At 42.8% G+C, this 16,997-nt stretch overlaps 1 protein-coding gene across 18 annotated transcripts in view; it reads right to left on the reverse strand.

Moving 5' to 3' along the window:
- PARP4 (poly(ADP-ribose) polymerase family member 4) overlaps positions 1-16,997 on the reverse strand; it is a 278,533-nt gene that overhangs the window by 130,290 nt on the left and 131,246 nt on the right. For 17 of the 18 annotated variants that reach the window (XM_073583072.1, XM_073583086.1, XM_073583085.1 and 14 more), the window contains exon 33: positions 15,961-15,993. The exons of the other annotated variant lie outside the window; for it this stretch is intronic. In XM_073583072.1, the coding sequence (XP_073439173.1) occupies positions 15,961-15,993 (33 nt within the window). The remainder of the gene's footprint in view (positions 1-15,960; positions 15,994-16,997) is intronic. 18 annotated transcript variants of the gene reach the window in all.

Raw genomic sequence — 16,997 nt, forward strand, 5'->3', positions numbered from 1 at the left:
GTATATCTTTGTAAAATTAAGGTCATTTATAGCCTTATATCGTTTATATTGTTTATTATTCATGCACACTATACAGAAACTAAATACTTGTACGACTTTGTTTTGTTATGCCATGTTTAATAAAATAAAATAAATTTTATGGTTAAAAAAAAAAAATCAATACGAGCCTGTCTTCATCATAGTGAGTGGAATGTCTATAGTTGCTGACCCACAGAAAACATCCAATAAAGGAGGATAGACACCTCACATTACATACTCTATGACTAAGGGCACAGCAGATGCCAGAAACGTGTCAGAGCGTGACTTACCATCACCATGTGGAACCTTAGGGCTCATACCCATATGTGAGAAAAAATGTCTCTGAATTTCCAAGCAATAAATTTTGCATTTTTTTTTTCTGACAAAAATGGTCAAAATAAAAAAAAACAACCCAGTGCTTTCAGACCTCAAATAATGCAAAGAAAACAAGTTCATAATCATTTAGAAACAACAATACTAATGTTTTAACTCAGGAAGAGTTCTGAAATCAATATTTTGTGGAATAACTATGATTTTTAGTCACAGCTTTCATGCGTCTTGGCATGCTTGCCACCACTCTTTCACACTGCTTCTGGCGCAAAAATGTAAGCAGTTCTTCTTTGCTTGATGGCTTGTGACTATCCATCATCCTCTTGATTACATTCCAGAGGTTTTCAATGGGGTTCAGGTTTGGAGAATAGGCTGCCCATGACAGGGTTTTGATGTGGTGGTCTCTTAATTTTTTGCCAGAGTTCTATATATACAGATGTCAGTGACAAATACAATTAATACAGTGTGTGTGCAAATTACTGGACATGTATTTAATTAATAAAAGATAATCTTTCGGAAAAAATAGCGTAGGCTCCAGCGCAATTTTCAAAACCAGCAGAGGGAAAGCCAGCAACTGGGGGCAGATGTTTATAGCCTGGGAAGGGGGTAATACCCATAGATCTTCCCAGGCTATTATCATCAGCCCGCAGCTGTATACTTAGCCTTTACTGGCTATTAAAATAGGGGATCCCACAAAAAATGATGTGGAGTTCCCTTATAATTAATAACCAGAAAAGGCTATGTAGACAGCTGCGGGCTGATATTAATAGCCTAGGAAGGGGCCATGCACATTTGCCCCCCCCGGCTAAAAACATCAGCGCTCAGCCGCCCCAGTAAAGGAGCATCTCTAAGATGCGCCAATTCTGGCACTTAGCCTTGCTCTTCCCACATGCCCTGTAGCGGTGGCAAGTGGGGTTCATATCACCTTTGTTTTGTCTGATGACATCAAGCCCACGGCTTAGTAATGGAGAGGTGTCTATATGACACCTCTCCATTACTAATCCTATATTTGTAAGGTTAAATAAAGACACATGTGATTTTCCGGATTTGTTTTCTCATTTTGACTCTCATAGTTGTGGTCTACCTGTGATGTCAACTACAGGCCACTCATCTTGTTAAGTTGTATTCTATGTGTATATATCTATTCTATCTATTCTATTATAACTTATCAGTGTGATTTTACTGTAGCCACATATGAATTGCGGGCTTTTCAGAGGACACCGGTGCGTCAAAATCGGACAGCACTCGCATGGTGCGAGTGCTGTGCGATTTTTTTTTTTCTTGCACCCATTGACTTGCATTGTCGAGTCTTGTCCGAGATACGCAGCAAATCGCAGCATGCTGCAATATTTTTCTCAGTCTGATTTTGGCTGAGAAAAAAAATCACAGATGAGATGTAACTCATTGAATAACATTGGTCAGAGTGCAAATGAGTATGAGCCCTTATGGATATAAATAAAGCTTGAAGATTTTATTCGGATCTGCCTATCCTCCTTTATTTTCCTATAAATTAAAGCAGGGGTCTTAAACACATGTCCCAGTGGCAACATGTGGCCCCTGAGGCTGCATCATGTAGCCTCTGGATGATCACGGCCTTGACCACGAGACTCCCGATGCCAGTGTTTTGTTTCAGCTGAATGTGCATCTTTACCCTAAGCTGCTAACCAGTACGTCAAATGGAGCCTTCGTCAACTTTCACCATTTACTAGATCATACTATTATGGCAATGTTTTGAATATCACATTGCCACTTTATTATGATTCTTTATGCACTTTAGTACTTATATTTTGCAGGATTTATGTATACGGTATATACAGTGGGGAAAAAAAGTATTTAGTCAGTCAGCAATAGTGCAAGTTCCACCACTTAAAAAGATGAGCGGCGTCTGTAATTTACATCATAGGTAGACCTCAACTATGGGAGACAAACTGAGAAAAAAAATTCCAGAAAATCACATTGTCTGGTTTTTTTTTCATTTTATTTGCATATTATGGTGGAAAATAAGTATTTGGTCAGAAACAAAATTTAATCTCAATACTTTGTGATATATCCTTTGTTGGCAATGACAGAGGTCAAACGTTTTCTGTAAGTCTTCACAAGGTTGCCACACACTGTTGTTGGTATGTTGGCCCATTCCTCCATGCAGATCTCCTCTAGAGCAGTGATGTTTTTGGCTTTTCGCTTGGCAACACGGACTTTCAACTCCCTCCAAAGGTTTGCTATAGGGTTGAGATCTGGAGACTGGCTAGGCCACTCCAGGACCTTGAAATGCTTCTTACAAAGCCACTCCTTCGTTGCCCTGGCGGTGTGCTTTGGATCATTGTCATGTTGAAAGACCCAGCCACGTTTCATCTTCAATGCCCTTGCTGATGGAAGGAGGTTTGCACTCAAAATCTCACGATACATGGCCCCATTCATTCTTTCATGTACCCGGATCAGTCGTCCTGGCCCCTTTGCAGAGAAACAGCCCCAAAGCATGATGTTTCCACCACCATGCTTTACAGTAGGTATGGTGTTTGATGGATGCAACTCAGTATTCTTTTTCCTCCAAACACGACAAGTTGTGTTTCTACCAAACAGTTCCAGTTTGGTTTCATCAGACCATAGGACATTCTCCCAAAACTCCTCTGGATCATCCAAATGCTCTCTAGCAAACTTCAGATGGGCCCGGACATGTACAGGCTTAAGCAGTGGGACACGTCTGGCACTGCAGGATCTGAGTCCATGGTGGCGTAGTGTGTTACTTATGGTAGGCCTTGTTACATTGGTCCCAGCTCTCTGCAGTTCATTCACTAGGTCCCCCCGCGTGGTTCTGGGATTTTTGCTCACCGTTCTTGTGATCATTCTGACCCCACGGGGTGGGATTTTGCGTGGAGCACCAGATCGAGGGAGATTATCAGTGGTCTTGGATGTCTTCCATTTTCTAATTATTGCTCCCACAGTTGATTTCTTCACTCCAAGCTGGTTGGCTATTGCAGATTCAGTCTTCCCAGCCTGGTGCAGGGCTACAATTTTGTTTCTGGTGTCCTTTGACAGCTCTTTGGTCTTCACCATAGTGGAGTTTGGAGTCAGACTGTTTGAGGGTGTGCACAGGTGTCTTTTTTTACTGATAACAAGTTTAAACAGGTGCCATTACTACAGGTAATGAGTGGCGGAAAGAGGAGACTCTTAAAGTAGAAGTTACAGGTCTGTGAGAGTCAGAAATCTTGATTGCTTGTTTCTGACCAAATACTTATTTTCCACCATAATATGCAAATAAAATGAAAAAAAAACAGACAATGTGATTTTCTGGATTTTTTTTTCTCAGTTTGTCTCCCATAGTTGAGGTCTACCTATGATGGAAATTACAGACGCCTCTCATCTTTTTAAGTGGTGGAACTTGCACTATTGCTGACTGACTAAATACTTTTTTTCCCCACTGTATATATATATATATATATATATATACACACTAGACCGCTACTCCTCCCCCATGACTTTCCTCCCTAGCATCACTGAAGGAGAGCTCACTCAACTCCTCTCCAAATCACAACTCACCACTTGTGCCCTGACCCATCCCGCCTCCTCCCCAATCCCACCACCAGACAGCGTATCATAGCCGTAACACATCTTTTCAACCTATTGCTAACCTCTGGTACCTTCCCTTCAGGTTTCAAACATGCCATGATCACAACTATCTTAACGAAGCCATCACTCGACTGGACCTCTACATCCAGCTATCGCCCATATCGTTGCTTCCATTCGCTTCCAAACTCTTCAAACAGCATGTCCATGCTGAACTTTCTTCCCATCTCTCATCTAACTCACTCTTTGACAACCTAGAATCTAGCTTTTGTCCCCACCATTCCACCGAAACTGCCATGACCAAAATTACTTATGACTTTCTTACTGCCAAAGAAACAGACAATTCTCTATACTCCTTCTTTTAGATCGGTAGATTACTCCCTCCTACTACAAATCCTCTATTCCCTTGGCATCAAAGACCTCACCCTCTCCTGGATCTCCTCATACCTCTCCAACCACACATTTAGCATCTCCCACACTCAAACTACCTCCTCATCCCGCTCTCTCGGTTGGTGTTCCTCAAGGCTCTCTTCTGGGATCCCTTCTCTTCTCAATCTATACCTTTGGCCTGGGACAATTCAAAGTCCCGTGGCTTTCAATACCAGCTATACGCGGATGATACTCATATCTACCTCTCTGGCCCAAACGTTACCTCTCTGCTGTCCAAAATCCCTGAGTAGCTATCATCAGCCATATCTTTCTCATCCTGCTTCCTAAAGCTCAATGTGGACAAAACTGAACTCATCATCTTTCCTCCATCTCACCCAACTCCCCTACCTGATCTATCTATGACATTAAATGATATCACACTTTCCTTTGTACAGCAAGTCTGCAGCATCTGACTCTGCCTTGTCCTTCCACCTCCAAAAGTTAGTGCTTGCCCTCATCATCTCCTCTGCCTCGACTACTGCAATATCCCCCTCCCTGCTAACACTCGCACGTCTCCAGTCAGTTTTTAAAGGGGTATTCCCATCTCTAAGATCTTAACCCAATATGTAGTAGGTGCAATAATAACAATATTAGTAAATATGTCCAATAAGGCTAGGTTCACATTGCGTTAATGCATGTCCGTTCAATGCATAGCATTGGCGTACTGCATTAACGCTACTCCTGATTTGTGATTGCGTTATGCGATCCCGCTAGCGCAGATGCTTCATCTGCACTAGCAGTGACGGACCCTTGGATGCTGCAGACCGCGTCCGAGGGTCCGTCACAGAATGACGGCACATCGCTAATGCATGCCGATTATGGCATGCGTTAGCGATGCACTCGTCTATAGCAGTCTATGGGTGCATTAATGCATCCGTTACATAGCGTTAATGCCGCTATGTAACGGATGCGTTAAACGTACACCCTTAACGCAATATGAACCCAGCCTTAGAAATGTAGTATAGTTTTTCAGATTCACTATGTCTCACTCCTCATGTGCAAGCATGTTACGACCATTAGCAGCCAGCTAACTAACTGTCACTATATTAGTGGTCGTAACCATGAATACCTAAGGTCCGACAATGCCTGCACATGAGGAAAGACATAGCGAATCAGAAAAAAATATACTACATTTCTATTTGGAGGTATTTGCTAATATTATTATTACACCTACTACATCTTGGTATAGGATCTTGGAGATGGGAATACCCCTTTTACGCTGCAGTACGAAGAATCCATCTCTCGCCTCGCTATTCCACCGCTTCTCCCCTCTGCAAATCCCTTCTTTGGCTCCCAATTCCGCAACATATCCAGTTCAAACTATTAACATTGACCTAAAAAGCGGTCAATAATCGGTCTCCTCCATATAACTCCAAACTAATCTCCAGTTACTTTCCAACACGCAATTTCCAGTCTTTTCAAGACCTTCTTCTCTCCTCTACACTTATACATTCCTCACCCAATTGCCTCTAAGACTTCTCCCGAGCATCTCCCATCCTCTGGAATTCTCTGCCCTAACACGTCCGATTATCTGCCAGTTTTGGAACCCTCAGACGGAACTTGAAAACATATCTCTTCAAAAAAGCTTACAGCCTGCAATAACCCCACTACCACCTCCTTACAACCTGTAATAACCCCCTGCCACCTCACCATCATCACCATCAAAGCTGCCGCAACCCCCCAACCTACTGCATCTTTCCCCTTTATCCGTTAGACTGTAAGCCCACAAGGGCAGGATCCTCTCCCCTCTGTACCAGTCCGCCATCGTTAGGTTATTCACTGTAATTTATATTTGTATATTGTATGTAACCCCTCATGTACAGCACTATAGAATCAATTGTTCTCTAAAAATAAATAATAATTATAGTATATGCCTTTTGGTGTTGCACGCTTTTGCACTTTATGTGGTACTGTGGACATGTGTTATTTTATTAGATATTGGTATATATGAACCATTTCGGTTAACCATAATCCTAATTTAGAGATTTTCATCCTGGTTTGTTGGGACTACATGGATTATGATATGGACCCTTCTTGTTTCACAATGTTTATAACATTTATTTGTGCTGTTTCAAATAAATGCACATCTTGTATGACAGCCTTGGATAAAACAATTAACAGGTTGTTCCCTTTCAAATAATTTCTGCCCCGGGTGCAAATTTGTTAGAACGTAACATGACAACACTGTATTCAGCTTCTCTTGGTTCACCAACGAGGCTCCACCCCTGTTCCCAGTGTCAGTCATTGGTTACGGCACTGACTTCCCGTCAACAACACCACTCCATCTACATGGGCTGAGCTCACTGATTGGCTGCAGTGTTGTCGACGTGATATCAGCGCTGCAGCCAATGCAAGACACCAGGAGCAGCAGCGAAGAGGAGATTCACAAGTGGCTCCATGGAAGGTGAGTACAGTGCGGTTTGATATGTATAATAAATTGAAAAAAGCCAGCTCTGTCAGTCAGTGAAGGATGAAGGCGCCAGACAAGCAGAATGATTGGGGAAAAAGACAGATTGTTGGGAATGTAAATCACAGATTTTAATAATAGAGGTGTGATTCTTTTCAGGACAAGCTCCCCTACATACTGATGGGCCTATGGTACTCTTCTTTTAATAACAGTCACAAGTATTCTACTAACACTTTGGGGGAACAGCACATCGAAGTGCACTGAGAATGCTTCAAACATTTGTTATTTGCTATTTTTTTCTGATTTCAAAAATTCAAAACCCATCAAGTCAGAAATTGTGGCAAGACATACAGTACATATACCCAAGGTCAGGCAGATACTTATCCATCATGCAATACCATCACCAAGACTTATGACTGGTTCCTAATTTATGCTTGTAGTGTGACATCGACCTCAAGCATACAGCCAATGTCATCAAAGGGGTGGTCCTCTACTCGAACAACCCCTTCTCAAGCACTATGTTTTCTCCAAGTAGAATAATAGCATCCTATACTCACATCTGGAGGAAGCACTCACATCTCCCGGGGCATTGTCACACAATCCCAGCATCCGGTCAGCAGCAACTTCACTCTCTCCTCCTTCGGAGATAACTCACATCTGGAAGGAGTCAGATGCAGCTACTCTCTTACCACCTCCGGAAGTCAGTTACATCCGAAGGAGGGGAGAATGAAGCAGACCACCCGAGCCAGTGCTGACATTACTGGAACAGCGCCCATACCAGAGGTGAGTTTTCTGTTATTATTTTACGTTAGGGAAACAGTGGTTGAGAAGAGGTTGTTCAAGTGGTGGATAATTACACTGCGCAACAAATTTCAGGGAAGTTCTTGTCCCCTGAGAAAATGTTACTGTATCTTATAGATTTTGATATGATGAAGACAAATATGTGCTCCAAAAGTCTGTATCACGTAAGGTTTTTAAGAAACAACAGTTTATAGTCTACATTATGACGTCCGAGACACTACATACATGAGCATCGATGTCAGTGGCAAAAGCAATTGTTCAAAAGTGTTTTGCAGACGACTTTCGTTTATAATCCATGTCAGATGCTTCTCAAATAAGATTCCAGCAATAGTTAGCCAGCACTGACATACTCCACTTTCCCTGGTACCTTTTCTCCATCAGCGCAATGTCTTGGTGAAATCTTTCACCGTGTTCATCGGTAACGGCACCAAGATTGGCTGGAAAAAAGTCCAAGTGAGAATGCAGAAAATGCATTTTTAGTGACATATTGCATTTCATCAAATGATATGCTGTGAGCATGTTGCCCACGAGTTCAGTGCCTTGCTGTTGCCAAGGAAGTTGAAGGTCACATCTTTAAAGGCTCTCCATGCCACTTGTTCAGCACCTTGCAAAAGACCATCAAAGCTACTGTCATTCATTATACCTCTGATCTGTGGGCCAATACAAATACCTTCTTTAATCTTTGCATCACTTATTCTTGGAAATTTCTGTCGCATGTAAGAAAAGGCTTCCGATTCTTTGTTCATTACTTTTACAAAATTCTTCATAAACCCAAATTTAATATGGAAAGGAGGGAGAAATATCTTTGCTAGATCAACGAGAGGTGTTGTGAGTTCATTTTTCCCTTCACCAGTGAGGTCTGATGAACTCCCTCTTCTGGCGAAGGAAGGTAGTGAGGCTGATTACCAAACAGCTGAGCAGGTAGATGATGACTGGGTCACAGGAACTGATGACTGGATATAAGGCAGCCGACGCCCTGCTGCCTTGCCGGTGACTTTCCTGCTGGATTCTTGGAGACCAGTCTGATTTCTGCTTCTCAAAGCTAAGTTTTGCTCTGCCTTTTGTACACTTTAGTTCTGGTTTTGTTTGCCTTGTTTTTTTGGAGTTCAGTCATCCCCGGCCGGGGGTGAGCTGAATTCCATTTTTGTCTCTGATCTGTTGATCTCTGGCTCTGTCTTCAGAATATACCTGAGTGCTGATATAGTCTTTTGAAGCCTAGCGACTTCAGGGCCTGTTTCTCCCATCAGTCTGTTGGTACATTTTTGGATAGGGTTTTTGTGGATTGCAGACAGCAGCTTTTCTATCCTGTCCTATTTAGTTAGCTTGGGCCCCATCATTTGCTCAACCTATCTTTCTATCTGTGTTAGTGTTTTTCATCTTGCTTCACAGTCATTATATGTTTGGGGTCTGCTCTGGGGCAGTTTAGATTTCCCCTTTCTGTCTTTAGGCTAATTTAGTTCTCCGGCTGTGATCGAGGGGTCTAGGGCACCGTAGGAACCCCCCACGGCTACTGCTAGTTGTTGTGGATAGGTTCAGGGGTCTGCAATCCGATAGCTGCCAACTTCTCTGGTTTTCTGGACTTAGCCATTATTTTTGTTTTTTCCTCCTTCGGTGACTCATCCATAACAGAATCACCGGCCATACCGCAGATCAATAGCGGGTACTCAATAGCAGGAAAGAATTGTAAGAAAAAAAAAAAAAAGGTGTCAGAATTTCTTTGTGTATATTTTTTCCTCTATATCTCTGAGGCCGTAGGGGGAAGTTTTTTCTCTCAATGGAGATGAAGCAATTGTCTGATCATGTGGAGCAGCTTGCTGCGGAAGTGCGGGGAATTTCCACCTATCTTGCTCATTCACATGCTGCTGAACCAAAGATCCCTACTCCTGATGTGTTTTTTGGGGATCGGTCAAAATTTTTGAATTTCAAGAATAATTGTAAATTATTTTTTGCCTTGAAGCCTAACTCGTCGGGGAGCTCCGCGCAGCGGGTTAAAATTGTCATCTCTTTGCTGCGCGGCGATCCCCAGGATTGGGCGTTTTCTTTGAAACCTGATGATCCTATTCTAAATAATGTGGATGCATTTTTTCAAGCCTTGGGGTTGTTGTATGATGAACCTAATGCTATTGATCAGGCTGAAAAGGCCCTGTTGGCATTGAGCCAAGGTCGGGATTCTGCAGAGTTATACTGTCAAATATTCCAAAAGTGGGCGGTCCTTACTACCTGGAATGATGATGCCTTGGCAGCTCTCTTTCGGAAAGGCTTGTTAGAAATCGTAAAAGATACTATGGTGGGATTTCCTGTTCCCTCTGGTCTTGACAATTCTATGTCATTAGCCATTCAGGTTGCGTGAACGCAAGACCGCACGAGAGGTGTTGACACCTGTTGAACAAATGTCTGAACCTATGCAATGTGATAGAGTTTTGTCCAGGGTGCAACGTCAGGAGTTCAGAAGGCATAATAAGCTGTGTTTTTTTTGTGGAGATGCCTCGCATATTATTTCTGTCTGCCCTAAACGAGAGAAACGTTGTGCTCACACGTTTTCTGTGGGTGGTGTTCAACCTAAGTTTCTTCTGGCAATTACTCTGATCTGCTCCCTGTCCACATTTTCCGCCAAGGCTTTTGTGGATTCGGGAGCAGCTCTGAACCTGATGGACTTGGATTTTGCTAAACGTTGTGGATTTCCTATGACCCCGCCTTTGCGGACACCTATCCCTTTGAGGGGTATTGATGCGACTCCTTTGGCAAAAAATAAACCTCAGTTTTGGACCCAGGTGGTAATGCGGGTCGCCCCAGACCATCAAGAAAATTGCAGATTTTTGGTGTTGAATAATTTGCATGATACCATTGTTCTGGGGTTTCCCTGGTTGCAAATCCATAATCCAGTTTTGGATTGGAAATCTGTGTCTGTGGTGAGTTGGGGTTGTCGGTGTGCCCTTAGTGATGCTCCTGTTTTCTCCACCTCTCCCCAGTCGCATGATGTTCCTGACTATTTGGCTGACTTTTATGACGTATTTAGTGAGAATGAGTCTGCGTCTTTGCCTCCTCATAGGAGTTATGACTGTGCAATTGAGCTGAGCCCGGGGTGTAAATTTCCCAAGGGTCGGCTTTTCAATTTATCTGTACCTGAGCACGAGGCTATGCGATCCTATATTAAGGAGTCGTTGGAGAAGGGTCATATTAGACCATCCTCTTCACCCTTAGGTGCTGGGGTTTTTTTCGTGGCTAAAAAAGATGGTTCATTAAGGCCTTGTATTGACTATCGTGCCCTCAACAAAATTACTGTTAAATATCAGTATCTGTTACCCCTGATTTCTGATCTATTCTCCAGAGTTAAAGGTGCTTGCTGGTTTACCAAGCTTGACCTCAGGGGGGCGTATAATCTTAATCGCATTAAGCATGGGGATGAATGGAAGACGGCGTCTAATACTCCGGAGGGACATTTTGAGTACCTGGTGATGCCTTTTGGGCTCACTAATGCCCCTTCTGTCTTCCAATCCTTCATGAATGATATTTTCCGAGACTTTGTGGATAAATTTTTGATTATCTATTTGGATGATATTTTGATCTTTTCCAAGGATTGGGACTCCCATGTGGAACATGTTCGGACTGTGTTCTGGATTTTGAGGGAGAATTCCCTGTATGTCAAGGGATCGAAATGCCTTTTTGGGGTACAGAGGATTTCATTTTTGGGATTCATTTTGTCTCCGTCAACTATTGAAATGGACCCGGCCAAGGTACAGGCCATTTATGATTGGGTTCAGCCCACTTCTTTGAAGGCCCTCCAGAAGTTTTTGGGTTTTGCTAATTTTTATCAGAAATTTATAGCTAATTTTTCAAGTATTGCCAAGCCATTGACTGATTTGACTAAGAAGGGTGCTGATGTGCTGAATTGGTCTCCGGAGGCTGTTTCTTCCTTTCAGGAGCTGAAGCGAAGATTCACTTCTGCTCCGGTTCTGCGGCAACCTGATGTCTCACTCCCGTTTCAGGTAGAGGTGGACGCCTCTGAGATTGGTGCAGGAGCTGTTTTGTCCCAAAAAGATCCTGTGACATCTAAAATGAATCCCTGTGCTTTCTTTTCCCGAAAGTTCTCCCCATCCGAACGTAACTATGATGTGGGGAATCGGGAACTGTTGGCCATGAAATGGGCATTTGAGGAGTGGAGACATTGGTTGGAGGGAGCTAAACACCAGGTCGTGGTCCTTACTGACCACAACAATTTGATTTACCTGGAGTCGGCCAAACGCTTGAATCCTAGACAGGCTAGGTGGGCCTTGTTTTTCACACGTTTTGATTTTGTGGTCTCTTTTCTTCCTGGCACTAAGAATGTCAAGGCAGACGCCCTCTCTAGGAGTTTCTTTGCTGATTCTCCTGTTGTGACCAAGCCTGCTACCATCTTAGGCGAGGGGGTAGTTCTTTCTGCCATCTCGCCCAATTTGAGACGTGCTCTGGAAGAGTTTCAGGAGGACAAACCTGAGCGTTGTCCCAGTGGAAAGTTGTTTGTCCCTGACCAGTGGAGGAAGAGAGTGATGTCTGAAGTTCATTGTTCTGCATTGGCTGGTCATCCAGGTATTTTTGGTACTAGAGATCTGGTGAGTCAGTCTTTTTGGTGGCCCGCCTTGTCTCGTGATGTCAGGAATTTTGTGCAGTCCTGTGGGACTTGCTCCCGGTCTAAACCTTGTTCTCGCTCTAGTGGGTTGTTGATGCCTTTGCCGGTGCCCAAGAGGCCATGGACCCATATTTCGATGGATTTTATCTCTGATATGCCTGTCTCTCAGAGAATGACCGTTATTTGGGTGATTTGTGATAGATTCTCTAAGATGGTCCATCTTGTACCACTCCCTAAGTTGCCATCTTCCTATGAGTTGGTGCCCTTGTTTTTGCAACAGGTAGTTCGCTTGCACGGGATTCCTGAGAACATTGTGTCTGACAGAGGAGTTCAGTTTGTGTCTAGATTTTGGAGGACTTTCTGTTCCAAGCTGGGAATTCAGTTGTCCTTCTCCTCTGCGTTTCACCCTCAGACCAACGGGCAGACGGAGAGAACAAACCAGACTTTGGAGTCGTATTTGAGATGTTTTATTTCGGCTGATCAGGATGATTGGGTTTCATTTTTGCCCTTGGCCGAATTTGCTTTAAATAATAGAGCTAGTTCTGCCACTTTGATGTCACCTTTTTTTTGTAACTTTTGGTTTCATCCTCGATTTTCTTCAGGGCAGGTGGAGCCTTCTGCCTGTCCAGGTGTTGACACTGTGGTGGAGAGAATGCACCAGATCTGGGACCAAGTGGTGGATAAGTTGTCTCTCTCCCAGGAAAAGGCCCAGCGGTTTTCCAACCGGCATAGGACCATTGGTCCCCAGTTTAAGGTGGGTGATATGGTTTGGTTGTCATCAAAAAATATCGCTATGAAGGTGGCTTCTCCTAAGTGTAAGCCTAGATTTATTGGACCTTACAAGATTTTGGAGATTATTAATCCGGTCTCTTTTCAGTTGGCTCTTCCTGTCACGTTTAAGATTCATAATGTGTTCCATAAGTCCTTGTTGAAGAGGTTTGTTGAACCAGTAGTTCCTGGGGTGGCACCTCCTGACCCTGTATTGGTTGAAGGTAACATGGAGTATGAGGTAGAGAAGATACTGGATTCCCGTATGGCTAGACGGAGACTCCAGTATTTGGTTAAGTGGAAGGGTTATGGTCAGGAGGATAATTCCTGGGTCTCTGCCTCTGATATTCATGCCGAAAGATTGGTGCATGCCTTTCATCGGGCTCACCCTGATCGCCCTGGTGGCGTGGATGAGGGTTCGGTGACCCCTCCTCAAGGGGGAGGTACTGTTGTGAGTTCATTTTTCCCTTCACCAGTGAGGTCTGATGAACTCCCTCTTCTGGCGAAGGAAGGTAGTGAGGCTGATTACCAAACAGCTGAGCAGGTAGATGATGACTGGGTCACAGGAACTGATGACTGGATATAAGGCAGCCGACGCCCTGCTGCCTTGCCGGTGACTTTCCTGCTGGATTCTTGGAGACCAGTCTGATTTCTGCTTCTCAAAGCTAAGTTTTGCTCTGCCTTTTGTACACTTTAGTTCTGGTTTTGTTTGCCTTGTTTTTTTGGAGTTCAGCCATCCCCGGCCGGGGGTGAGCTGAATTCCATTTTTGTCTCTGATCTGTTGATCTCTGGCTCTGTCTTCAGAATATACCTGAGTGCTGATATAGTCTTTTGAAGTCTAGCGACTTCAGGGCCTGTTTCTCCTATCAGTCTGTTGGTACATTTTTGGATAGGGTTTTTGTGGATTGCAGACAGCAGCTTTTCTATCCTGTCCTATTTAGTTAGCTTGGGCCCCATCATTTGCTCAACCTATCTTTCTATCTGTGTTAGTGTTTTTCATCTTGCTTCACAGTCATTATATGTTGGGGGCTGCCTATTGCTTTGGGGTCTGCTCTGGGGCAGTTTAGATTTCCCCTGTCTTTAGGCTAATTTAGTTCTCCGGCTGTGATCGAGGGGTCTAGGGCACCGTAGGAACCCCCCACGGCTACTGCTAGTTGTTGTGGATAGGTTCAGGGGTCTGCAATCCGATAGCTGCCAACTTCTCTGGTTTTCTGGACTTAGCCATTATTTTTGTTTTTTCCTCCTTCGGTGACTCATCCATAACAGAGAGGATTATGTTTAACATTAGTCTGTCCAGCAACCAGGTTTTTGCGGAGTGGCCAGTCCTTTTTGAAATAGTGCATTTCTCGTGCACGACTGTCCCACTCACAAATAAATCAACAATACTTGTCATATCCAAGCTGCAGTCCAATAAGAAGTGCAGCAACTTTTAGATCACCACATATGTTACAGTTATAATTTCTATAATTAATGTGGGTCAACAGTAACTCTATATTCTCATACATTTCTTTCATGTGTACGGCATGTCCAATAGGTATAGAAGGATAGATATTTCCGTTGTGTAGTAAAACAGCCTTCAGACTTAAAACTGACGAGTCAATGAACAGTCACCATTCCTTCGGGTCATGTTCGCATCCAAGAGCACCAAACAACCCCAAGACGTTGTTGCAAAAGGTTAAACTGTTGACATGGTTGAAAAATTGATTAAGGTCTTCTTGACGACTGCGAAAAACAGAAACTCTTGTTCCTGGTAATAAGAGAATCCGTTATTGTAGCCTTGATCCCAATAATTCTGCCTGCCTCTTTGACAATTTCAAATCTCTGACCAAGTCACTCAGATCAGCTTGACTGAACAGATGTGGATTAGATGTAGAAGGCTCAAAGTCTGGGATTGCAGCAGTTTCATTTTCCACTGACATTGTTAGTTCATCTTCGTCATCCTCCATTGTCCATACTTCGGGCGGCTTTGGAACATGAAGACTTTCATCATGTGGCACTGGTCTTATGGCTGAAGGGAGATTAGGATATTCTATTGATTTCTTGTTTGCTGAAAATCATGTTACATTTGTAAGGCAGAAGTAGCAATCTGTTACATGATCTCTCTGCTCACTCCATACCATTGGGACAGCGAACGGCATTGAAGGTCATGATCCATTCAGCCATGCTCTAAGTATGTCAGTATTGTCTTTTGATTCCCACCCTGCCCAGGGGATGTGGTATGCTCCGTACACGGTCAGCCAAATGATTCACTGTGCCTGCGCGGAATTCGCATAATAAGTGCTTGCATATGTGTAGATGAGCAATTTATGTTATTTCAGTGGAAAATTCAGAATATACTGTTTCAGAAAAAGTTCATATATGAGTTTTTAGAATTATAACACAATATTATAATGTTTCGTATCATTTCTCAACAACCTTACGTGATAGGAAAAATGTGAAGTAATTTCTGAAATCAGCATGAAAAAATCTATCAGGAACACTCAAAATTGTCCGAGGGACAAAACCTTGGTAACAGTGTTATCTACTTTTTTCCAAAGTCACGAACACTGGAGAAGATGAGAAAGCAATGTGAGTACATAGGCGAGATCTCCGCGTTCTCGTAGCCTATACTCCAATGTGCCTAACTTTGCAAAGTATATATGCACTACAGTGCACTACAGCAGTGTTCCCCAACTCAAGGCCCACCAACAGATCATGTTTTCAGGATTTCCTTTGTATTGCACAGGTGAAGCAATTATCACCTGTGCAATACTAAGGAAATCCTGAAAACATGATCTGTTGGTGGCCCTTGAGGACTGGAGTTGGGGAACCCTGCACTACAGAACTGAGTAGTTACTGCATTTGACTTTCCCCGAGCACACCCGATGAGGATCCCGATATATCACATCTGCATGAACAAGGGAAGTCATCATCTGTGTTGGGACAGAAGAGTCAGGCAGACTTGATGTTTTTGCTGAACGAAAATATGTAGATCAAAATCTCTAACAAAATAATTAAAATTATTAAATACAGAGGGAATAATAAGAAAAGAACTTACAGTCGAGAGAGCCTCAGATACTTCCCCACCGTGCTGAAAATAGATAACAGGACAAATCATATTCTGGAAATTTACGCATAATCATAAAAATTAATAAACTGATACTTTTTTTTTAACTTATTTTTTATTGACCTGGCTGAAAAATACAAAAAGAACATAAAATATAATTTCATTGTACAGTGGGAAAAATAAGTATTTGATACACTGCCAAATTTTATCGTAGGTACACTTCAACTGTGAGAGACAGAATTCTTGCTGGTTGGTCGGTGATCAAATACTTATTTCATGCAATAAAATGCAATTTAATTATGTAAAAATCTTACAATGTGATTCTCTGGTTTTTATTTTTAAATTCTGTCTCTCACAGTTGAAGTGTACCTATGATAAAAATTACAGACCTCTGCATTCTTTATACGTGGGAAAACCTGCAAAATCGGCAGTGTATGAAATACTTATTTTCCCCACTGTAGATATTTTCCCAGACTCAATTTCACAATACAGAACAAGATGAAAGTAAAATATTAAATTAATACATCAATATTTTCTTTGTTTTCTTAAAATTTTTCTGCAAAATGCCTCAGCTAAATATCATATTTCTGCCGTCGGATCAAACACAAAATAGAAGTAGCTGGTCGGTGCTCAAACCACTGAGCCAATCTCTGGGTGTAAGAACTTTAGTGAGGGTGAGGGATAAACCTCACGTTTCAAAGACAACGATCTTCTTGGTCAAGTAATTAATATCAACTGATGCTACCTGGTGAAGAAGACAGGCCTGTGCCTTCCAATCCGAGCCTGAATATGCACACCCTAGCTGGGGGGGCGGTAAGCTTCTTTATAGGTTCGATATGGAGCACTCTGTTTATTAATGTTGACTGTGGCGGGAGGGAAAGCTAGTGAGTGATCACTACATGATACTTACATGCAGCGGTGCTCAGGGCCTAGTACTGCCACATTAGCAATGTTTTTTACAAAGCAGAGTATATGCAAGACTATTGTTAATATACGGACTAAGGCCAACATAAAGAGTATTTATTGCA

Source organism: Dendrobates tinctorius, unplaced genomic scaffold, assembly GCF_039654945.1.
Source record: "Dendrobates tinctorius isolate UK_male_01 unplaced genomic scaffold, ASM3965494v1 ptg000075l, whole genome shotgun sequence".
Classification (NCBI taxonomy): domain Eukaryota; kingdom Metazoa; phylum Chordata; class Amphibia; order Anura; family Dendrobatidae; genus Dendrobates; species Dendrobates tinctorius.